We start from the raw sequence: 24,900 nt of genomic DNA on the forward strand, positions 1-24,900 counted from the left end.
TCTCCTTTTATTTTACTTCTTACTCTAACTAAACCTTCCCCTATTCTCTCCCTACTATTTTCCCCTGCTTTATTATATTAAACCTAACTTAAAATAATATTTAAACCTTATACCTACTCCCCTACTAACCTATAACTCTTAATACTCTAATTTTTTACTTACTATTTATTTACTTTATATTATCTATCTTAAACCCCTTACTACTCTATCCCCTTAACCCCTATCCTAACCTAACCTACTTCTTACTTACCTCTAAAAACTACTCTTTTCTTTAATCCTAAAAACATAACCCTGACCCTGACGCTTCTAACCCTAACCCTAACCCTTAAAAACACCGCTAACCCTAACCTTAACGCTTGCTCCTGCCCCTAACCCTGATCTCTGACCCCTATTCCTCCTTTATATGTCTTCCTATATAACCCACTCCACCACTTCTTATCCCCCGATCTACCTGATTACCCGCTAACCCTATCCTGCCATATTTCCCCGATTACTTCCATCTATCTGATTGCTTGATTACATTGCTTGATTATATTGCTTGATTACACCGCCTCTCCCTGATTACATGCTTAACCATGCACTATCTTAATGACTTGATTACCTTGTCTCTGTATGATGACTTGATTACCTCGCCTCTGTATGATGACTTGATTACCTCGTCTCTTTATAATGACTTGATTACCTTATATCTCCTTGATTACTTGATTACCTTGTATGTAACCCCGCTCTAAACCCTGCCTAACCCTCAACCCATGCGTCTACACACAATCGATCCACTATTATCGTGTCGCTACTGCTCTGCTAACGCCTTCCTTATATTACATCCATCCATCCTCAAAATTACAATGCTTACCCTCTATAACTCGCACCGTGTTTTCCGTCTAACCTATTGCACCTATGATCAACCCCTATCTTATATAACCATTAACCTCCACCTCACCTGCCAATATGTTTTTCTTCTACGCCTATACATATCTCTCTCTTTGCTCTACTCCCTTCACTCAACCCCGTTATATCTCTCAACCCATGCCTCGATTCGTTATACGCTGCTTCATTTTCCCTCTTAACCCTACCTACTCGCTCAATCACACCAATATCACAAATCTAATGCGACTACAACCCACTAAAACTCACCTTTATACCTCGACCCCTTACGCCTCATCGCACCGCGGCTCAACCCATAAACCTCTCCTTCTTAATCATTCCTTCCCCAACTTCACTGCCTTTCTCCGTGAACAATTGCCACACCCCCGACCTTTTCTTCGCACACGCATCTATTCCCTGCTCAACATCCTCGTCGTCATCATATCCTCCCTCCTTACATACATTGCAACACCTACTTCACTCGTCCAACTCTGCCTCAAAATCCGTCGCATCTTGCGCCTCCTTTATCACATCCAACGCTCGCCCCGTCTCTATCTGCCGGATCAACCTCCTGCTTCTCTCATAATTCGCCTCGATATCGCCACCCTCGCCCTCGCTATCTTCTCTTCGTCTTCACCTTCTCCATCGGCCCATGATATATCCCTCACCTATGCCTATGTCTTCATCTAATCCTCAACGCCCGCTCGCTATAAACATCGCAATGCTCTTCTTCGCCTACCTCGCACCTTGCTCGCCTTACCCTCTTCTCTTCCCTCTACTTTACTTCCCCTCCTCGCCTCCTTTCCCCTTGTTTATCTCCCCGCTTATTATTGCCTCACTTGCCTCATCTCTTTCTCTTTCTCTTACCTCATCTCCTCCTCAAATATCCCTTGGTCACATACATCGCATGCGTCATATATCTCTTAGTCGCATGCCTCTTTGGTTGCATCTCGTCTATAAATCCGCCTCCCCTCTCTTCTCAAACTCTCACCTCAATTCTTCCTTTCTCCCTCCACCACCGACCGAAACCATTGCCTACGCTCGGACTTTCGACATCTCGACCGCAACCCCTCGGCCGTCGCCCCTCCGTTTAAAACCACCTCACTCTCGAAACTCGGTATTTCACCTCTATCCCTTGCCTCGGCTCTCTATGGCCGTATCTGGACCTCACTCCCCCCTAACTATATTCATAAACTACTCCCCTATCCTTCTCTTTAAACCCTTACCCTAATTTTATTCTTAAATCTATCTCTCTACTTATATTTATAATTATTCTTTTATTTTTATTTTTATTTTTATTTTTATTTTTATTTTTATTTTTATTTTTATTTTTATTTTTATTTTTATTTAATTTTTCTATTTTATTTATGTTTTATATAACTATTCCTTTATTATATTTATTAATTTATTTATTTAACCCCTTTTATATAAAACCTTTTTATTTTTTCTTTTATTGCCCTTACTATCTAATTATATATATTTCTTTTAAAAAACTCTCTTATTTATATTTCCTTATTTACCTCTTAGCTTCTTATCCCTCCTTCTCTTGCCACTGCCTCTCCAAACTCACTACTACTTGACATACCCTACTTGCTTGAATCCCGCCGCCTATGCCTCCACCCCATTCAATCAACTCCCCCAACCACTCGAATAATCTACCCATCTGCTCGCTATCTACCTCATCAATCACCTCACCTATCTTCCGCCCTACCTCCCTTAACCACCAGTCTATATCCCGCACCCACTGCACTGCCATGATCTCAAATAATACCCCCTTATACTGACATGTCTTGCCCCTTGCCCTCCTAAATAACCTCTCATCATCACCCGCCGCTTCCCACTGCTCGCATATATCTTGTGGTAACCCGCAGTTGAAACACGCCGAGTAATCCGCGAATCGCTTCAACTCCATCATCGCCTCCTCTGCCCGCGTTATGCTCGCCCTCACCTTCCGCCACTCCTCTGACCCCTTCCATCTACATGCCTCCATCTCATGATACACATCCTCTACACCCTCGCACCTGCATACACTGCAGCTTCCACTCCAATCTGCCAGCATGTTCTCGAACATGATGACCTCCCCTGCCTCCCGCATTGCCTTTGACCTCCTCTCCACCTCTCGCTGCTGCACCAACCGCTGACTCCTCTCATAATCCAGCGCTGCCTCTGCCTCTGCCTCTGCACTTGACCCCTCGTCAACGTCCGTGATCCCCATCATGTCGCGACGATCCGCGATCTCTCTTTCCACCTGCTCCGCCTCGCATATATCACACATCTCCTCCTCATCCACGCACCCAAACCTGTCAATATTGCCATCCATCTCCCGATCAAGCACTTCTCGTCGACAACACTTGCCCTCGACGAACTCGACCGCATCCCTATCCCACTCCCACTCGTCCTTCTTCCCCTGCCGCTGCTGTTCCCACCTCTTCTTCTCTGCCTCCTGCTCGAGCCACGCCCGCCGTATGACCACCACTGACTCGCTCCTCTGCCCGTCTCGCCCTCCTCGTCCACTCTCCTGCACAAAGTTCTCCAGCGTCCGCGGCATCCCCACGTGCACGACTAATCGCACCTTGCCATCGTCGATGCCCAACCCCAACGCATTCGTCGCCGTGATCCATCCCTCCTCACCCCCGCTGCTGCTCATCCACTCCTGCAACCGCCGAGCCTTCTCTGCCGAGTCACCGGCTCCGCGCCAGTACGCTATGCAACCCAGCCTCTCTGAAACCATTTGCACTCGCCGGATGGTTCCCCCGTACACAATCACCTTGCCCTCGCCGTGTGCCTCTGTCCACTGCCGGACAATCTCGCACGCACGCTCCACTGCCTCTTCGTCTTCACCATCATCCCCATCCCCTCCTTCCTCCTCGCCCTCCCGGTTAACCCTGACAACAACACTACTACCACCACCACCGCCGCCGCTGCTCTTTATCATCCTCCTGCGGCCGGTATTCATCGAGTTCCTCCTCGTCTCCTGCTCCTTGCCCTCCACGACGTCGACGCTATACCGTATGTTTCGCCGCGTTGTTCGCTCCCTGAATATGTGCACCCGATCCAGCGTGAACTCCATCGCTTTGAACAACGCACTCTCGTCCGTCGGCTTCAACGTTGCCGTCAAGCATATCACGGGCACGCCAAAGTCACGGAGCGTCTGGCCTAGTCGCTTTATCTTTGGCCGGAACTTCTTGCTGCACCGCAACACCGTGTGACACTCGTCCACGACGACCCGGTCAAGCTTGTGCTGCCCGTGCATTCGCTCCACAAACGTCCGGAACCCCTTGGTGACGGCCGACTCGGGCGTGATAAACACCAACGCCGCCGCTCGCTGGACGACACCGCGGCTCTTCCACACGTACGCGTCGATGCCCGACCTCATACACCTCGACACCATGTCATCCTGCAGCGACACCAGCGGCGACACCACCACCGTCACCCCATCCGGCGTGCAGTACGCCGGGAGCATGAACGTCAAGCTCTTGCCACCCCCCGTCGGCGTCACCTGCACGATGGGCCAGTAACCACGGGTGACGGCGTGGATCACCGCCTCCTGTAACCCCCTGAACTCGGCCCCCGGTCCCATCATCTGCTTGAGCTGCCCCCGCATGTCGGCCCGGTGCAGCCGGTCGAAGCGCCTCCGCCGCATGCCGTCCCGCTCGTCGTCGATGGCGTATCGGCCCCGCTTATCCCCGATGCCCAACTCCGTCCGGTCCTCCGCCCCGAAGCCGAAGAACCGGTGCCACTGCATGCTGATCATCCGGAACCCCTCCCGCCGCTTCATCGTCCCCAGATCTCCCTGCCCGTACAACCTCGCGTATGCCAACCCGGCGATGTGTGACCCGTGCCCGGCCTGCATATCATACATGCTGTCGGCAAAGCCACTGCCCTCATCGTTGTTGTCGTCAAACCATTCGTCCCCGTCCGGCTTGAACGCCTTGTTGAAGTACCGGTTGCTGATGCCGATCGCGATGTGCCGCCAGCCACTGATGTTGAGCTCTTGGCCGGAGAACTGTGAGCTGTAGCGCTGTATCACCCGTCGGGCACGGTCGTTCCCCCACTTGCGCTCGCTGAACCAGTCCATGAATGCGGCCTCCTCCTCCATCATCATCTCGTTCTCGCTCTCCTCCTCCTCCACCGTTAACCCCCCGGGCTCTCGGTTCACCCTCTTCACATTCCACACCCGCTTCTTATCCTTCCGCCCGTCTTCACTGACCACTTGGTCGGCCCACAAGAACGCACTCCGCCGGCGCTGCTGCTTCACCCTGCCCTGCACCGCCTGCCACCACGGCAGCACCAGCCACATATACCACACCAGCAGCTCTCCGACCTCGCGTGGCAAGTACCGGTGGATGACCTTGACGGTGCCCGACCTGCGGTAGCCCTTGTGGTACATGGTCACGAAGCACACCATCCCCTCGTGGATGAATATGTTCCTGACGCCGCCGTTGGCCGTGTTCCACATCCGGATCCCCATGAGCTCGGTTGACCGTGCCGGCTGGCCCCCGAGCATATGCATCAGCATCAGCAACTGCCCCCGGAACTGCTCGACCAGCCGTCCATACTCGCGCACTGCAGCTTCTCGGTATACGCTCTGGCCGGCTTCCGACATGGTCGTCCACGCCTCCCGGGCGGCCGGCGAACCCTTGATCTGGTCCTTGACCCAACCCTCCCCTCGCCTGACCCAATCCGCGTTATCCTCGTTGCTCAAGAATGAATGATCTAGCATGGTCTCGCCGTGCCGGTCCTCTATCCTCGACCATGGTATGCGCGGCAGTGACCGGGGTAAACCTTCACCCTCCTCTTCAGCCATCACATCATACTCTCCTCCTCCTCCCATCACCTCATGCTCCCCCCTTCACCTGCCGTCACCTGCCTCAGCTCTCTCGTCCTTGCCCTGCCCTGCATCTTCCTCTGGCACCCCACCTTGCCCACGACCAGCTGGGCCAATGTCTGCCGCGTGTGCAACAGCAAATTGTGCAGCATGTCCGATATCTCATACATCCTGAACTTGATGCTGCCGTGGATGATCTGATCACCCCTCCAGTCGATCGTCTCTCTGCCCGGAGTCGTGAAGTGGATGTGCATGCCGTATGCGCGCGTGTTCAAGATCCAATTCATCGGTGTCGGGTCAGCGGCTACCCCCTCTGGAGTCCGGATCATGAACTGCAACATCTTGTGCCGCACGATCCTGAACAGTCCCTCGGCCTCCTCCCTCGCCTGGCGGGCAGTCATGTACTGCCGCAGCTGTGTCACCTGCGCCTCCCGCTCCAGCATGGATTGGTACAGCACCAGATACCTGGCCACCTTGATGACGGCCGAGTATATCGGCGTGTACTTCCCCACCGGCACCCAGCCACGACCCTCTCGGTCTATCCCCATGACGGCCAACGCACTAATAATAATATTCTCGTAGTGGTTGCCGGTCTTGAACGGATGATCGAGAAACTGCACAACCAAATCGAGACAGCCACGCTGCAGCTGGGCATCGCTGTACTGTCCCGTGGGCTGAACCCCGTGCCTAGTGGCGTACGTCACGGCTCGGCTGAACTCCTTCCACAGCTCCTCCTGCCGGATGGTCATGCGGTATGGTGGCCTCTTTCGCTCGACGGATGGCGTCTCGCTGGACCTGCGACTGTGGTTACTGCTGCCGCCGTCGCTCTCTCCGTCACTGAACGGACCACGCTGCTGCTGCTGCTGCTGCTGCTGCTGCTGCTGCTGCTGCTGCTGCTGCTGCTGCTCCTCGTCGCCTTCCTCCTCGTCGCCGGCAACACTCCAACCCGGGCCCTCTAGCCGCCGCCAGATGATCATCAACGTCATCCACCACGCCTTGTAACGCTGCCACGCGTCTGGCTCCATCAGCCCCTGGAACGGGTCGTTCGTCGTGATGGAACCTTCCTTGCGCTGGACCTCAAACAACTCGGCCGTGCCGGGATGACAACGACTCGCAGCGGCGTACGCACTGTCCAGCACGCGTTCGAAAACCTCCCACATCTTCTGCAGCACGGGCTCGTCGGGTCGGATCGGCTGCATGACCTCGAGCATATGGTCGGGGTTGATGCCTTCGAGATGGTGGGCCCAACCGCATCGCATTATCCAGCTGTTGGCCTCCCACTTGTCGTGTATGCCCTGGATGTCCTCTCTGGCCTCTGTGGTGAATGCCTGCGTATCTTCGTGGTACATTCGATCTATGTCGGCGGCCGGGTTCTCATCGTGACCTTGACTGTCATGATGGTCTTCGTGCCCCCCTCGTCGACCCGGCCAACTTCGAACCATCGGTTGCCGTACCCCCAATGACAAATCCGTTGGCACTGAACCCCAACCCTCCATGGCACGGGATCCTGCTCTCGCCGAGTACCCCGCCGCGTGCTGCCGGTCCTCTTTGGGCCATTGGTTAAACCATGCTGCTCCCGATAATGCTTCCTTATCTGAACTGTATCTCGGACGACGTATGGGCAATGTTGGCAACCTAAGCCGTCGTTCTTTGGCGGCTTGATATATACAATCGGGCCGGTCGTGGGCGGCGGCAGAGCCCAACAGCGTAACTCGGCCTGATCCTTGGCAACACCGTCCATCGTCATGATGGCTGCATTGATCCTCTTCCGGTCCTTGCGATCAATCTGCGAATGCTTGGACTTCAGATGGTTCATAACCTCGCTGGCGATGATGCCAATGCTGCAACTCTTACAGATGACGAACGGGTACTCGTCCAAGTAGATAAATGGCCGGATGCTGGGCATAGAGCTGCCTAAGTTGCCTTGCTGGTTCGTCATGGTGTCTTATAGCTGGCTCCTAAGTAAATGATTGCCGTGTTGATATGTTATAAACTGTAGATATAATGTTTTATGGGGTAAGAATAAAATGGAAGCTGGTCTTATTTTTTATTTGGGTTTATATATTTGTGGCGTTTATGAAACTCGACTTGAAGTTGCTTTTGCTGGTTGCTATAGAACCATGCTTACTACCTATACTAAGCCTACTAATCACCTATTAAATATAGCATATAGTTATATATTAATAAAGCTTCTTTATAGTAAACTTGACTATATTTCTGCCTTATGCTTTCTAGTATATTACCCCTTGGTCGCATATCGCTCGGTTATATATCTCTTGATCGCGTATCTCTTGATTGCATCTCTCTTGATGGCATATTTTTTGTTCGCATGACTCTTTGTTCACATGTCGCCTATAAAAACTTCTCTTATCTCTCACCTCTTGCCTTCTTCTTCTTCCCTCCCTCATCGTCATACTCACATCGACCAGCCCGGCTTAATACTAGCAACCTCAACCATAATCCATTTCACCCGTCTCCATAGTCACCCCTTTCGATCCAACATCAACTCTCTTGCAACGGGTAATAACCTCTTGTCTACTATGCGGCAATTAGCGCTAACTTCTGCTCAAGTCGTCTGTCGAAATGCCTGCCCTTGTACCTATCGGCCCTCTCGCCGTGGCCGCCACCTTTGACCACGGCACTCTCACTCTGCGCTTCGGCCTCGGCTTTCCGGGCTTCTATGCCATCGTCTACATCAGCATCGGCTTCCCCCTGCGGCCCGGCCTTTCAACGTCGCCTTTCTTCTTCACCCTGCAAACTGGATGCAACTGCGCTGGATCTGGCATTATAGCTACTACTTGACAACGAAATTCAACGCTGCTGTTACCCTCCTGCTGCACGCGTGCCACGTTTGACTTTATCACTAAATTGCCTCTTGCCTGCGCATAGCTTCTGCTATCTGCTATGTAGTCTCTCTCTCCTACTATTAGTATTTTACTGACAAGCTGGGCGACTTGCCTCTGTGATGTGCTGCTGCGCACAGACCACGTAATTCACCCAATAATATTACATGCTGCCCTCTGATTCTCCCCTCTCTTTCAACCACATCAAAAACTCCAGCATAACTTAAATCACTTACTGCTTAAGCAATTTAAGATATAATACCTTATAATCATATATATAGTATTGCATATAAGTTATCTTTAGATCCCTCTCTTTTTTATATTTTTTTCTCTTATAGTTTTCAAGAGTTCACCCCCCTCTATTTATCATGAGTTCGCCCCCCTGTCTTCAATAGCGCATTTTCCCCCAGTATGGTGATTTTCATAAGTTCGCCCCCGAACTCGCGTTGATGTATAGTTAGGAATTCCGTGACGTCTCCACCATGATCAAGTTGCTCAGTCTGTCCAACTTGTCGCCGTCCGTGGTCAGCGTCGTCATGGCCTGCCGCCTCTCTGAGGCGACACTGACGACGACGTCGCGTAAAGTAGACCTTCCGCCGGAGTACTTTCACGCCTTGATATCCACGTCGGCTGTGCAGAGCTTCTCTCCCCGGGATGCGTCTAACGTCGGGCTGTCCGACGTTGATTTATCGTCCCCGGTGCAGCCGCTCATGTACAAGATTGCGCTTCTCGACCTTCAAACCATCCAGTCGTCCCTCATGGCCGCAGCCAATGCCGGCATTGTCCCTAAAACTGTCGTCGGTAATATGAAGAGCATTTTGGCTGCTGCTAAACGACTGAGGGAGATCGTGGAGGCAATATTGCAGAAACAGCCGACCCTTGAAGACACGGTCTGGATCCTTATTGACAAGTTTCTGCAAAGCGGTGCTGCCAACTGCCTCAAGGAGGCTCTTGAGAGCGGCGACTACAACTCCGGAGACTTGATGACGGTCATCCTGGACCTGGGAAAAGCAATGTCACCCTCTAAGTCTGCGCTTGCCGTGGCCACGACAGTAGATCCAGAGAACTCTTCGACGACCGCTACAGAGGATGGGAGCAGCAGCTCGGCAAAAGTCGAGATAAGGTCCGTCGACGACCTGGCAACTGCCTCCTCCAAAACGGCCCAGCAGTTGGCTCGCTTGACAGCCACCGAGCTGGAACTACTTCTGGATAAGCACAGCCCCAGTACATCGGGCGACGGATCTGCTCGGACAACAGGTATGGAAGTCATAGTAAAAGAGCTCGAGCTGCGCCATCCATCAGCCGCATTTGCTTCTAGCCTGAGGGCTCATGTCAACAAGGGCAAGGCTGCAAGCCCGAAGCAACTTGCCACAGCGCCGGGAGACGAGAAGTTTGTCGCCCCCTCCGTGGACCTGAAGAAAGTCTTGAACTTCCTGGAAGCGCACCCCGACTTCGACTTAACCGCGGATAGCGTTGAGCAAATTCTTCGCGATACAGCGAGCGATAAGACCGCATCCACCGTCTCTCCACCGACGCCCTCCACCGAGGATGATCAAGATGCCGTCATGCTCTCGGAGTCAGAGAGCGTAAAAGCCACGCAGAGAGTATTCAAACTGGTGCCCCAATTTGGAAAAGCCTTGACACTTCTCGAAAATGGCGTTCATTCGGCCGCATCCATCCACCGCCTCGGCAAGCAACGGCTGGTGTCTATGCTCCAGAAAGATCCGAACTATGGGCCGACGGACATTGAGAACTTATTCAGCCGCGCTTCAAACGTAACGGCGGCCACGCGGATGATTGTGGGAACGTTTCAGACTTCTAGGACCGCGTTCAACTTTGGCGGCGTCAACACTGGCCTTTCTCAGGAGAAGCTCGACGCCATCACCAAGGATTTCCCCAATATGAGCACTCTCTTCCAACTTGGTGACCCATGCACCTGCAGTGACTGCATGACAGTCTATAGTCCCTCGTCGTACCTCGTGGACGTTCTGCAGTTTCTCAAGGGCCGACTCCTGGTGGACTCGTCTGGCTCTGCCAGCGGGCTGGATGCTCGAACCGCCCTCTTCGAGAGACGCCCTGACATCGGTGATCTCGACCTCAGCTGCGATAACACCAATGTTACGCTGCCACATATCGATCTCGTATGCGAACTGCTAGAAGACCAGGTGTCCTCACCACCCGTGTTCACTTACCGTGGTGTCGTAGCTGCAGGCATCATCAGCCCGGAGCTCCTGACATTTCTCCACGACACCCACGACCTGCCATTCACAAAACAAGCCGTGATTTCGCAGCCTACGGGCAGCATCTTCCGCCGGGTTCACATCGTCCGAGACAAGATGGCTGTCGTCCGCATGCAGTACCATCTCGGGCCCCGTGGTGGCTCGTGGGCTGTAGCTGAGCTTCGGCAGACATGCGGAGACGCAGCTTCTCTCGCTGCCGCCCCGTACTACGTAAATCAAGACGCGTACGACCAGATATCGCAGTCCGTGTACCTCCCCAATCTACCCTTCAATCTGACCGACTCTGAAGGCCTGAGCTACCTTCAGCAGATGGGCGTCGACCGCGAGGATCTAGTTCGAGCTCTTTCATCGGAGCCTTTGACAGATAGTCAGAGCTACACGGCCGCCATAGCTCACCTAGGTGTTTCGGAGAAGGAGGGCGAATTGATCGTGCAGGTGCGGTCAGATCAGGATTCGTTCTGGAACACTGGTAACACAACGTCTCCTGAGCTGGTCGTCAACAACGTACAGATGTTCCTCGACACGGCGAAAATTTCCTACACCGACCTAGTCTCCCTTCTGGACTGCACCTCCTGGCTTAACCCGCCTGCTCCCACTGGTAAGCTTTTCATACACCACCAAAACGAGAAATGCACCCTGTCTCAGAAGGACATCATCGGTCTCGATACCGCCGCTCTGGATAGACTGCACCGATTCCTCCGCTTGTCTTGCGCCATTGCTAGAAATACCCCTGTCATCTGGACATACGAAGATCTAGATCGCGCGATACACCTCCCGCGCGTAGGTGGTGGAAATCTAGACGGTCCGTTTCTTGCTCTTATTTCCATTGTGGACGCCATTACGGTTGCCTTAACTGAGGTATCTGGCAATAACCTGGTGGCGGGTGATATACTGAATCTGTTCGGTCAATTACCCGATGACACTTACCAGAAAGTCTTCCTGAATGTTACCAGAGTTGGTGGCATCGAGAAGGACTTTCTACTGGAGAATATCGTAACGAACACAACGGTGAAGCTCTCCACTCACGTGGACTACATTGCTAAAGTCCTTGGCATTGCTGCCGCGCAAGCCCAAGCGCTGGTATACCTTCAGGGAGACCCCTCCTGTCACTCGACAGCATCTCAACTGTCTATGCCTGGTTCTTCCTGGCGAAGCAGCTGAGAATATCGATACTGGACCTCCTCCTCCTTCGGACACTGCAAAATGCAGCCATCGCGCCGAGTCCCGAGGAGCTGCTGAAGTTCATCGTCAGCACGCGGAAGATTATCGATGCCGGGTTGTCGGCTGCGGACGTCTCGTATCTGGTTAATCATGAGTCTTACGATGTCAACTCACGGGACCTGTCAGATCAAGCGCTTACAACCATCTTGCAGAGCCTTCAGGAGGCCTATTCCCTCTCTAAGGCTAGTGAGGTCCCCGACTATGACCCGTCGGGAGACACCGACCAGGGAACTGCCACAGCGTTGGGACTAGTTGCGAAGCTGCCTGGAGTGAACCCTACGGATGTAGTATCATTCAAGGACATCATGGGCGGCTCTTTGCCTGCGGGTGCCGACAGCTTTGTCAACTTCAAGCTGGCCGTACTTGGAAAGGACCTGCTCCAACCGATTTCGACAAGCCTAGACCTACTCTCTATCAGCCCCTCGGATCCCACAAAGCAGAAGGACTTCATCACAGCCGTTTGTACTGGCATCTCGAAATATCTGTTTGCTGCAAAAAGGGAGACGAATTTGCGTTCCGTCATTACTGAGTCATTCCGCGTCTCAGACGCTATGGCGGGTAGCATCTTGGACAATACTGCGTCCATTCAGGCGCTTCTGAGCGCAGACCTAATTCAAGGGAAAATCTCCCGGGCCAATTTTCCGACGCAGTATCAGGAACTACAACTGTTAAACATGATCTGCTCCGCCGCACAGACGCTCAACATCACCCCCGACCTATTGGGCTGGCTTCTATCCAAGTCTGAGGCCCTCGGGTGGTTTCCGATTGACAGCCTCCCTCTGGCGCCTTCATCATCACCTCTCAGTTTCCGGTCTCTGCTTGAGCTCATTGAGGTTCTTAGCCTTTTCAGCTCGAGAGACTTCTCATCCGTCAAGGACCCCGATGATAAAGACAAGACACTCACATTGACCGGCTTTTTCGAGCAGACCCTGCCACCTAGTGACCCAACCGCGCCGCCTGCTGACCCGGTCGGCTACCTGGCCAAACTCACCTCCTGGGACGAGGATATGCTCACCAACTTGGTCGGTCATTTCAGCTTTCCTAATACCGCGATGATGGTTCCTTCGAATATTGCAAAGCTTAGGGATGCCATGGCTCTTATCCGTAGAACAAATCTCGACTTCGTCGTTGCAGTAAACATCACATCCTCGATCGATCTCTCAACGGACACGGTAGCCGCGCTCCGTCAAGGATTGAAGCAGCGTTATTCAGACCAGGACTGGCTCCTAGCTCTGAAGAATATTCAGGACCGTCTTCGGCTGCAAAAGAGAGACGCCCTGGTTGGCTTCCTGCTGGCCACCAACAAGCCAGACCCTGCCACGCCCGGCTCCGGCATGTCCTCACCTAACGACCTCACGGAGCTGCTCCTCGTGGACGTTGAAATGGGCACCGAGGCGGTCGCCTCGCGCATCATCCAGGCCCATGCTTCGGTCCAGATGTTTGTCCAGCGCCTTCGCATGGGGCTTGAACAGACGCTGCCTGACCCTTCGGCAGCAGAAGTAGTGGCCTGGAAGCAGTGGGACTGGATGGCGCAGTACCGGATGTGGGAGGTCAACAGAAAGGTGTTTCTCTATCCCGAGAACTGGATAGAGCCTGAGCTTCGCGACGACAAGTCACAGATTTTCGAGGACTTCGAAGGCTCCCTCGCGAAGGCCGAGCTCACTGATCCCAACATAGAGACCGCGACGGTCGCCTTCTTGGAGAGTATGGACGGCATCGCCAATCTAGAGCCCATGGCGACGTTCTACCAGACCGAGTTGAAAACGCAACACGTATTCGCGAGGACGAAAGGCGGCGATCCCGTCATCTTCTATTACCGTCGGCTCATTCAAGAGCAGCTGTGGACACCGTGGGAGAAGGTAGACGGCGCCGATATCACAGGAAATCATCTTATTACCTTTGTCCGCAACAACCGCCTTATCCTGGCGTGGCCGCAATTCACGTTCGAGCACGATCCGTCCCAGCAGTCTCGGGCGCCACCGGTTCCCGATCCTGACGCGCTCAAACAGAACAAGGGCCAGGAAAGCACACCTATCTACCTCCGCCTAGCCATCCACCTTGCTGTTAGCGAGCGGGATCCCACCACGGGCAAATGGTCGTCGCGCCGCGTGTCGAGGGACGCGATTTATTGGCCGGACAACAGGGGTCTATACAAGCCCGCAGACAGGTTTCCGGACACCATCCCGGACGATATCGCGCTTCGCTACTGGGACTTCGGTGGCAGCGTCGGCCAGATGATTTCAGTTGTTCAGAGCGCACCCAGCGAGATCGGGCCGAGCGAGGTATCCCTTGGCGCGTTTGCCCTTACCGGCTGTAAAGGTTACCCAGAGCCCTACCGACCAGATCGTAAAAGCAAAACCTCAAAGCTTCAGTATCGAGTCTCGCCTTCTTTCAAGAACACTGAGTACTACACGCAGAGATACCGGAAAGCGCGATATCTTAGCACAAACAGCGCGTCCTCACTCTCCATGTGGACCCTTCTGGACGTAATGGACCCTCGGGACATCCTAGGCAAGACATACGGCGGCTTCTCGGTAACTTACCCATCTGAAATTGCGATGATAGATTTTGCCGCCCTCATCCTGCAGATCTACGGCCTGGCCAACCGCAAATCGTACGCGAAGGAGTGGGCATCGGAACAGCTGGCACCGCAGACCTACATGATGGTGGACAATGATAGGGTCGTCTACAATCTTCCCATAACCATCTCTACCGGGCTCTTCATGCCGTTCATCTACAACGACGCCGCCGCGAGAAGCTATGTCGTGGTTCCCGGCCTCTATGCAAAGGATAAGGAGGCAGGCGATCCTAGGACCGCTTCCGATATTTACAACTTCTTCGGGAAGGTTCTGGTACTCGTCCAGCGATATCTCAAGGTGTACAACGATAACTCCGGGATCAGCATTGACAAGTTGCGCGACATGGTCAATCAGGACCCAGACTACGCCGTAGTGAAGAAGGAATGGCTCAGCGTGTACTGGGAAAACACCACAAACTTCCGGCTGGCCAATTTCTACCATCCATTGATGTGCTTGCTCAGAAAGACGCTCTATAGCGACGGGCTGCCCGCGCTGTTCGATCGGATGACGCAGCTGTCCACGACGGCGTTCGACTTCAAGAAGTCATACACGCCGAGTGCGCTGGTGCAGCCGGCCATTCCCAAGGAGAACCTCGAGTTTGACCTGCTGGATGGATACGCGTCGTACAATTGGGAACTGTTCTTCCATCTCCCGCTCGAGGTGGCCAGCAAGCTCAGCGCCGACCAGCAGTTTGAGGCGGCACGCCGGTGGTTCCACTACATCTTCAACCCGGAGGGCCACGACACGCCCGCAGCAAGCGGTGGTCCCGCCGTGCCCGAGACACAGCAGAAATACTGGCAGACCAAGCCCTTCTTCCAGAGAACCGTGGCCGACTACACTACGCAGCTCATAGACAACTTGATGTACGCCGTCGCCAGCGATCCCAACGGCACCAATCTAAAAGACTGGATCACGCTGTCGCTGTCTCAGTGGCGTTCGAACCCGTACTCGCCGTACGCCATCGCTCGCGCAAGGCCCGTTGCATTCCAGGTGGCCGTCGTGGTGCGCTACATCAAGAACCTGATCGACTGGGGCGACTCGCTCTTCCGGCAGCTCACGCGCGAGACCATAACCCAAGCCACGCAGCTGTACATGGTCGCGGACAGGCTGCTAGGGCGCAAGCCGCAGGTGGTGCCGCCCGCGGTCCAGCGCCCGATCAGGAGCTACAACGAGCTGGAGCTCGAGATCGACCTTTTCGGGAACACACTGATTGACCTCGAGAACCTGGTGCCAGATCTTGGCAGCCTTCCTCACGGTGGCGCGGAGCTGCCTCCGGACCTCCATCTGCTCTATTTTGGCATCCCGCAAAACGATAACATGCTGCAGTACTGGGATCTGGTGGCGGACAGGCTGAACAAGATCCGCCACAGCCAGGACATCGATGGAAATCCCGTCTCTCTTGCGCTCACGGCGCCGCCGATCGATCCCGGAGCGCTAGTCCGGGCCGTGGCGTCCGGAGCTTCCACCGGTTCCCTGGCCGGCGAGCTGTCCGCGCCGCTACCCCTTTACCGTTTCTGGTACATGACGGAGAGGGCTACCGAAGTCACCATGCAGCTCATTAACCTCGGGCAGTCGCTGCTGAGCTACATGAGCCGTCGAGACGACGAAGGCCTCGCGAGGCTGCGGGCCGGCCTGGACGTGGGCCTCTTGCAGGCAGTCCGAGCGGTCAAGGTGGCCGCGGTGGCAGAGGCCGACCTCGCCATTGATTCCATCGCGAAGAGCCGGGACGTCATCGCTACGCGGCAGGCGTACTACCAGTCCAAAGAGCTGATGAACGGGTGGGAGAAGGCCTCCGTGGACTTGGCCATCGCGTCCGGAGCCGTGGAAATCGGCGTCCTGCTGGCCAACGTCTTTGCTGGCGGCACGCAGATGCTCCCCAATGTCACGGCTGGCGCCTCCGGTTTCGGTGGCTCGCCGACGCTGACCGTGACCATCGGCGGAGGCAGCATCGGCAGCGGCCTGTCAACGCTCGCTGACGCGCTGGCCACGGGGGCGCGCATCCTGGACAAGGCGAGCGCCATCACGGCCGCGCAGGGCGCCTATCAACAGCGCCTGGACGATTGGAAGTTCCAGGGCGACTTGGCGACTGGGGAGCTGGCCCAGCTTGACGCAGAGGCGAAAGTGGCAGCGAAGCGCAAAGAGCTGGCCGCGGCTGATCTTGCGGCTCACGACGTCAACATCGCGGCGGCAGGACAGGTACAAACCTACATGATTGCCAAGTATACGAACCAGGAGCTCTACGACTGGTGCGTCGGGCAAGTCAGCGCGGCGTACTTCACTGCGTACAAGCTCGCCTACAACATGGCGCGCCAGGCGGAGCGATGCCTCACCTACGAGCTGGCGCTGAACGACTTCTCGGCGCCGCCATTCATCGCGAGTGGGTACTGGAATAGCCTCAAGTCCGGGCTCCTGGCTGGCGAGCAGCTGCTCACGGATATCAAGCGGATGGAGGCCGCCTACCTGGCCAAGAACGTGCGCGAGTACGAGCTGACCAAGAACATCTCGCTGGACCAGATCGACCCGCTCGCCCTGGTAACGCTTCGCGCCACTGGGAAGTGCACATTCTCAGTGCCCGAGGCCGTGTTCGACATGGACACCCCTGGTCACTACCTCCGACGCATACGCAGTCTCGCCGTCAGCATCCCCTGCGTCGTCGGTCCGCTCGTCTCCGTCTCGGCCAAGCTGACGCTGGTCTCCCACCGGTACCGGGTGCGCCCGACGCTGGCGCAGTCCGGCACCGATTTGTACGCGGAGAACCCACCGGGCGGCGACCCGCGCTTCGTTTACAACGCGGGCGCCACGACGCACACAATCGTGACTTCGACGGGCGTGGCGGACCCCGGCGTGTTCGCCCCGAGCGGTGCGGCGGGCGGCGGCGCGGTCGGCCGGGACAGCAGCTCCGACCGGTACAGGCCGTTTGAGAGCGCGGGCGCCGTGGGCACGTACACGCTGGAGCTGCCGACCGAGATGCGCCAGTTCGACTACTTTACCATCTCCGACGTCGTGCTGCACCTGGCGTACACTGCGCGTGAGGGCGGGAGCTCGCTACGCGACAAGGTCGAGCAGGGGCAGCTAGCGCGGCTGAATGCCCTGCGGAGCAACATGTTTGCCAACGGTCTATGGGCGGCGCACAGCATGCGGCGAGATTGGCCGGGACAGTGGTGGCAGCTCATACAGCAGCGCAGCGGTGGCGGCGCCGTGGAGCTCACTATCAAGGGGAACAATCTTCCGTACTTTGCGACGGCGGCTGGTATCGGCGCTACCATCGCCGGCCTGGCTTTCATCGGAAGAACCAAGACAGACGGCAGCCCGACAAACATGGGCAGGGCGCTAGTGCTGAACGTGACGACAGGCATGGGCACACCAGCAGCGACAACAGTGACCGTGACGCTGCACGCTGTCGACACTTTGGCGGGCATGTTCTTAGGCGGGCCGGCGGACTCTGACGACCCGGCCGCGGGCACAACCCTCGGCCAGGGGTTCATGTTGGCCGTGTCGGACTTGTCGGATGTGAAAACATCGGAGTTGGTGGATGTTTTTATTTTTGCACAGTATTCTATGAAGGGGGTTTAAGTAGGATATTGGCTTAACTTTGTTCCTCTCCCGGCAGTTTAAAGTTCTCTCTCCTCTTCAGTACTAATTTTATTCAGCCGAAGGCTGACTCTACATTAATCCATATTAATCCATAAGTTTCCAGAATAATGATGGTTTGGTGCAGACAAGGGTAATAAGTTTCCCGGGCTCTGATTGGCCTAAGCTTTGTATTGCCAGCCGCAAATCGTTCGGCAATTAGCTGATGGCTCCAGAGAAGTAGGTCCAAGCCCCTTTGCACCATCTCGCCGTTTATTTACTCAGAAGATGATTTATTTACGTTACACTTGGTTGAAGACAGCCATTTCGTCCGCTTCAACGCTTCTGCGTGTCTTCTTTTCGTTAGGTAATGGGTCCTAAATCTACTTCCCGGGACCTATATAATAGACATTATTCCTATTGCCTGTGCCCGCTGTGGCGAGGAGAGACCGGCGGGCGATTTCGTTAGTAAAAGGAAATCTGCTGGGAACACGAAGAATTGCCTTGATTGTCGTAATAAGAATAATTCTCATGTCAGCTCTGTCTCCCCACTCTGTAAGATTAATGCTAACTAAATAAAGTATTCTAGATCCAGAGACGCGACCTTGACGCTGAGAAACCTAGCCTTAGCTGAGAGACGTCGGAGACGACAGGTTCTTACACGGAATCCCTACAAGACAGACCACGGTTCTGCATAATTCTAGGTGATTCTGCTGGCGACAAGAAGAAATGTTACAAAAATTGCTCCAGTGCGTAAATAATGTAATGGTTGTAGATAATTGCTTGGCCCCGCGGACTCTCAGCCTTCGGCTGATTGTACCCCTTGCACCACCGCTCTAAAGTGCAAGGGGTGACGTAAGTATTTTAGGTACATGCGGGGAACCTGACGATGCATCATCAATCATTCCCACCAAAAACATCATACAAATCATTCTACTCAAGCATTCTAGTCAGGAACGGGGCCCGTTCCTGGTTTTGAACCAATCATAGAACTGGAATTTCTACAGGGGTTCCGTGACTTGGAACTGTTGAATATGTGGGGTGTCACGTGTGGGTCAAGGATCTTAAGATGAAAAGCAGGTCCTTCAGGGGCAGATACTGAACCAGAACACGAACACAACACGAATACACTGATTCAACCAATGGACCGAATACACGTACTGTCTGACAGGACGCAGATGGGAGCACGTGACTGTAAGCTCATTGTCGCATATCAGCCTGTCGCACACACGGCATAGCCCACCGGATTATTTCCGGAATTCCACTCGGAATTTCCGTTCCACACGGATTTCCGTCTTCTATATAAGACAGCAACGTCATTCTCTTTTGTATAGTACAATTGCTCCTTAGATAATTCTCATCAATTGACTGGTGCCATCAATGATCCCTGTGGAGCCAATTGTCTGACAAAGATGCTTTTGGCGGGACAACGACACGTGACAAGACTGAAACAAGAAGTCGGCCCCGCTTCCCATGATCCAATGCGATTAGGTCAAAAGCCATTCTAAGAAATGAAAAGCGTAGGGAAGGAAAAAAAAAAAGCTTCGCCATTAAGGTGTAAATTAGAACTAGAACATTTGCTTCGTATGTGTCATTCGCTTACGGGGAATTCCTAGATCACTAAGATCCTTGTAGACAGTATCATACTGTGCGAAGCGGTATGAAGTACACTATCACTATATCGAGGAGTTGAGACCTGATTGCTGCCCAAAACGCTTGTCTAAACTGAGGCAATCCTCCTTGCTGACACTTCCGACTTGCTTCCCCGATCACTGGCTCTTTGTATCCTCTTCAACTCTTTTCCTCATAATATCTATACGTCCGACCAACACTGCATAACATATAAGAGCCTTCTGTAAGTTATACTTATTTTTAGATGATTTTTCGCCTGGCTGATTTTCGCATCTAGATACTTTTGTCCACGCTCCGGCACTTCATGGAGATGGGCCCGCGTCTTTGGAACCAGACCAGCAGCCCCAATAGTAATACTTGGCCTTATTCATAAATCACCCTTTACAGCTGAGGCATAATGCGTCTCCTGAGAGCAGAGACTCTTAAGTTTGAAGAGTTTAGCAGCGACGATGTTCCTGTGTATGCGATACTATCCCACTGCTGGGAGCAGGATGAGCTCTCGCACCAGGATATGAGCAGCGTAGTCGAGCATGGCAACATGGCGCCAGGAACGAGGCATATTCAGGAAAAGCAAGGCTACCGCAAAATCTACAACTTCAGTCGCCAGGCATTAAAGGATGGTTATGAGTATGTATGGGCTGACACCTGCTGCATCGATAAATCCAGCAGCGCCGAACTCCAAGAAGCCATTAACTCTATGTTTCAGTGGTATGAGAGCTCCAGGGTCTGCTATGCCTACCTCTACGACGTATCTATCCCTACTCACAGCGGCAGCCCACTTGACAGAGGCCTGTTTGCAGCAGGATGGATCAAGTCCTTCAAGGCGTCTCGATGGTTTACTCGGGGTTGGACACTCCAAGAACTCCTAGCCCCACGGAGTGTGGTATTTTTTGACCAGAGTTGGAAGAGGTGTGGCACCGCCAGTGACTTATATAAAGTCATCAACACAATTACAGGCATAGACGTCCGAGAGGCCGTTAGAGATGTGGGAGGATATGGTCCAAGGTTCTGGCCGTTTCGAATTGCGAGGCGTATGTCCTGGGCCGCAAACCGGCAGACCACTCTAATCGAGGATCGAGCCTATTCGCTCCTCGGGCTCTTCGATATCAACATGCCGATGCTCTACGGCAAGGGAGAGCGAGCATTCTAGCGTCTGCAAGAGGAAATTATCAAGGTCGATGAGGATGCCTCCATTCTAGCGTGGAGTTCTACGGAAGCTGAGGCAGGATTCGCGCCTAATGGCCTAGCCAGGTCACCTGCTCAATTTCACAAGTACTCGGATCTAGTGAACCTAAAGAGCACCCGCTTTCGCTATGAGGCTTTTAATCCAACAATGATACCACGAGGCCTCCAAGCGACAATGAGGATCCGGAGAGATCCGAACGAACAGGCCCTCGCATACGCTGTTTTAATGACCGAAGGAGACCAACGCTCTAAATGGTCGAAGTCCTTAATACTTCCTATTTTGTTCCCTGAATTGACCTACTTACGGTCGGATATAGAGAATGAATGTATCAGGTTCTCGAATCCCTTTTGGGTTCCATCAACTTTTATTACGGAAGCCGAGCCAGAGCCCGTTTGCTTCATCAGACACGTGCAAGCCGCGGATGCGAACCCCAACAGTGACGGGTTGAGCCTTTGCTCAACCGTCTGGAAGGATTACGTCACAACATTCACATATCCTGTTCAAACGCAGCCTGGACGTCGCCATTTTCCTGTCGTTTTTGGTGGGTTCTCCAAAAGCTCGGGATGGAAAAAGGGTGGCCACGTATTTATCCTGGAGTTAGCTGCTCGTGCCCAGGCAGCACAGAGGTTCGTTGTTCTAGTTGACTATCAAGTGAAAGGTGGGAAAATGGTCGAGGGCCCAATTGTTACGGTCATCAGGCTGCAGCGAGCGATAAATCTGGCGTATGCTGTGAAGTTGGCGAGATTGAGGGGGCTTCGACGTGGCTTTGCTCTATGTAATCTCCCAGATTCCAACGGCGATATGATTCCAACAGATGAAATTGTTTACGTCAGTAGTTTCCACAGTTACTGGATTCACACTGAGGATAACAATCTTGAGGGATTATCGGTTCGCCCAGTCAGGGAACCGACAACAAAAGCCCTTTGCGCCACAAGGAGCTCAGGGGCATTTATCCCAAGGACGGCAATTTAGAGGAGGCGACAATGCCCTCATGGTTTGAGGACATTTCTCGAGGCTCGAGAGGGTTTTTCAGATTTAGTTAGGAGTTTCTACTTTGGCTTGGAAATCGATGATTTTTGATCTGGCGACATAAAAGCTATGTTAGTAGTTGAGTTTAGATGTGTCCCCGGCTCAGGACACGTTCACCTAGCCATGATCTGTCTCGACGATCCGATGGAACATCTCGGGACAGTACGTACTCTTCTGACCGAGAGGGTTAAAAGGCTGGTTTAAACGGATCGATAGGAATGACGTTGAGAGCTTGGCTAAACTCTTGTCGAGAGACCCTCCTCCATATACGGTCGATTGGCCTTTAGGGCGATACGTGACTATGTTTGCTGTAGGTAGCGGCTTGCAGAAAAAATTCAAGATCAGTCGAGGCTACAAGACAGGGAACGTTTTTGTGACCACCGTCCCCAGCTGGCACGAAGGTTTCCCGGGATACCTTCCCCTTTAACAATAGACTTGGCAAATGCTTTGGGCTCGACGATCTCCCCGAACGGAGTATAGCACCCTCGAATGAGGTACTTCTTTCGAATTACACCGAGGCGGTCAGGCTGCGATAAATACCGATCCCGGGATAGCCATATATAGGCGGGAGTAGTATAACTATAGACCGGTAAAGCATATTCAAGGAATAAGAGCCGGCCAACCCAAATCAATGCTGCTAATCCAGATGTAGAGTTATGCGCCGAGTTGTAGACGAGGGAGCACCATTGTATCCCCATGACTGCCGTATAGTAAACGATGGCCGAAGATGACATATTTCCAGCGGGGTCTTGATGCGTCCAAAACATCATGGAAAGTTGGAACAAGGCCTCGGATAATCGCAGCCAATAACCGGACGGGAGACAAAAGTCAGATAGATCTATCGTAACTTGTCTGTTGATCTATTTCTATTCCCTCGTCTTCTTCGGAATCGGTATCCTCATCGGTCTCTACATCTGTGTCCTCGCCGAAATCTTCGCCACTCTCTATACCATCCGAGTCGGAGTTGGAGTCGGAGTTGGAGTCGCAGTCGTCGCGCCACTCATGGCATTCCTCGCCACCAGACTCACAGTCTGCGGCGTCTAAACCATCGCGGATATCATCTCTTGCCAGTTGTAATTGACCTACTAGGTACATTATGTGCTGCATCATCTTTATCTCATTTAATCCTAGACGTAAGTTAAATATCTCCCGGCTTTGTCGCGCCGGATATTGCAGAACGCGAAAGCTGAAGCAGATAAATCTCTTCCATGTCGCCAGGTATCTCTTAAAGCTTGGTATGACCCGAAATCCATGCGGCCAAAAGGCATCTTTCGAAATTATGTTTAGCCAACAACGAGACATATATGGCATTCGATCAAGTATAGCTCTTGCCCTATCGAACATAAGGTCTAGGCCTTGGAGAATAATCCGTAGCCGAGCTTCGGTTTCAGCAGAGCTCCATAAGGGGGATCCCTGCACTGGCCGAGTAGATACCTTCCACTTCGCAGGGGGCCTGGTTGCTGGGCTGAGGCGGCAATGATATCGAGTGGCCTATTGCGGAACAGCTCGGGCCAGCGAGTATGTTGGAGCCATGGAGTCGTCTCGCTCTGTTGAGCGGCCTCGACATGATCGGTCTGAGTGCTTTCGAACGGCCTTTTCATGATGATATTGGTCACCTTAACTTGTCGGATGTCTGTGGGTGACTGGAGACGACAGTGATGAAGGAACCATCCAGGTTAGCAAAGTCTGTGTCTACGGATGGGTAGATGGCTAGGAGACACATCTCACGCGTGTCGACGCGTTCAGCTCGTTCAAACAACTTAAACTTAAATTCATTGTCAGACAACTAGCTCCACAGGGATCATTGATGGCACCAGTCAATTGATGAGAATTATCTAAAGAGCAATTGTACTATACAAAAGAAAATGACGCTGCTGTCTTATATAGAAGACGAAATCCGTGTGGAACGGGAATTGCAAGTGGAGTTCCGGAAAATAATCCGGTGGGCTATGCCGTGTGTGCGACATTCATCAATGGGTAACACTAACATCATCATGCCTGAGGGAGTCAGCCAATCAAATGGTCAGGAGTGCCTTATTGAGAAACTTCTTTCAGGTGAAAGAGGATTGTGGGGAATTACAGGGGCCCTAAGCCAATGACAGCGCGAAACAACCACTTTCAGTGAAAGTGGGAGGAACGATAGTGATGTAGGGCCCGCGCGGTGGCCTTCTACCAGTCCAACTGACAGTTCGCACCATCAGGTCCATAATGGTAGTCGGTTTGCAAACCATTTGCCATCATATTGATGCGCAAAACGCGATATCTAGAACTTGGTCCCGACAAGCTGAATTGATTCTTTCAAAACCAGTTCACCAAACAACTTTAGTTTTGCCATTGTCCTGATCGAAAGCGCGCCTGTTCCAGAAACAAGGAAAGCCGTCACCCAGTCCCTACCATGTATGGGGCTGGAAATGTGTAAATGCCGACGCCCATAAAGAAAAAAAAAAACATACATATATGGCAACGACTTTGAGGGCCTGATGTTTTTCGCTATATGATGGTACCGGGTTGAAATTTGGGGTTCAAAGTCTCGACTCTACGTCCTGGCCATGACCATTGTGTACGGTCTTCATCTTGAGGTCCCCCCAAACTCGGAATGAGGAGCGGGACACTGAGGCAGCAGAGGACTACCGCAGTAATCCCGCGTCTGGTCAGCAGCGGACTAGCGTAGCAACCTCGTGCTTAAATGGGTCTAGGGACTTCATCCGCTGTGACAAAGGGGGGATATTGTCCATCGCTGAGGCTCGGCTCTGGATTGTGAGCGTGATCAAGTCGTCAGATACATTTCCACTACTAACTCGATGCGCAGCAGCTCAATAAACCGGACGAGGAGGACGAGGAGGACGAGGAGGACGAGGAAGAGATGGAAGAGGACAATTGAGTGTTGGTGCTGTCCAGTTCGACCGTC

At 53.2% G+C, this 24,900-nt stretch overlaps 6 protein-coding genes across 6 annotated transcripts; 3 read left to right on the top strand and 3 right to left on the bottom strand.

Moving 5' to 3' along the window:
- Positions 1-2,687: 2,687 nt before the first annotated feature.
- Positions 2,688-7,631, bottom strand: MRS44_016933 (uncharacterized protein; the record flags this gene model as incomplete). Its single annotated transcript, XM_065617485.1, has 4 exons — positions 2,688-2,840; positions 2,894-5,714; positions 5,861-7,081; positions 7,147-7,631. The coding sequence occupies 4 exons, from the start codon at positions 7,629-7,631 to the stop codon at positions 2,688-2,690; spliced, it is 4,680 nt and encodes a 1,559-aa protein (XP_065473557.1).
- A 644-nt stretch (positions 7,632-8,275) lies between these two features.
- MRS44_016934 (uncharacterized protein) lies at positions 8,276-8,494 on the top strand (the record flags this gene model as incomplete). The annotated part of the gene is made up of 1 exon (XM_065617486.1): positions 8,276-8,494. One exon carries the CDS (start codon positions 8,276-8,278, stop codon positions 8,492-8,494), a length of 219 nt encoding a protein of 72 aa, XP_065473558.1.
- Positions 8,495-9,017: 523 nt separating this feature from the next.
- On the top strand, positions 9,018-18,148 carry MRS44_016935 (uncharacterized protein; the record flags this gene model as incomplete). Its single annotated transcript, XM_046273041.2, has 3 exons — positions 9,018-11,768; positions 11,821-12,072; positions 12,149-18,148. 3 exons carry the CDS (start codon positions 9,018-9,020, stop codon positions 18,146-18,148), a joined length of 9,003 nt encoding a protein of 3,000 aa, XP_046127274.2.
- Positions 18,149-20,174: 2,026 nt separating this feature from the next.
- On the top strand, positions 20,175-20,927 carry MRS44_016936 (uncharacterized protein; the record flags this gene model as incomplete). The annotated part of the gene is made up of 1 exon (XM_065617487.1): positions 20,175-20,927. The coding sequence occupies one exon, from the start codon at positions 20,175-20,177 to the stop codon at positions 20,925-20,927; it is 753 nt and encodes a 250-aa protein (XP_065473559.1).
- Positions 20,928-22,820: 1,893 nt separating this feature from the next.
- On the bottom strand, positions 22,821-23,087 carry MRS44_016937 (uncharacterized protein; the record flags this gene model as incomplete). Its single annotated transcript, XM_065617488.1, has 1 exon — positions 22,821-23,087. The coding sequence occupies one exon, from the start codon at positions 23,085-23,087 to the stop codon at positions 22,821-22,823; it is 267 nt and encodes an 88-aa protein (XP_065473560.1).
- Positions 23,088-23,341: 254 nt separating this feature from the next.
- Positions 23,342-23,593, bottom strand: MRS44_016938 (uncharacterized protein; the record flags this gene model as incomplete). The annotated part of the gene is made up of 1 exon (XM_065617489.1): positions 23,342-23,593. One exon carries the CDS (start codon positions 23,591-23,593, stop codon positions 23,342-23,344), a length of 252 nt encoding a protein of 83 aa, XP_065473561.1.
- Positions 23,594-24,900: the final 1,307 nt, after the last annotated feature.

This window comes from Fusarium solani, assembly GCF_023522795.1.
Source record: "Fusarium solani strain SB1 chromosome Unknown bctg00000013, whole genome shotgun sequence".
Taxonomy (NCBI): Eukaryota; Fungi; Ascomycota; class Sordariomycetes; order Hypocreales; family Nectriaceae; genus Fusarium; species Fusarium solani.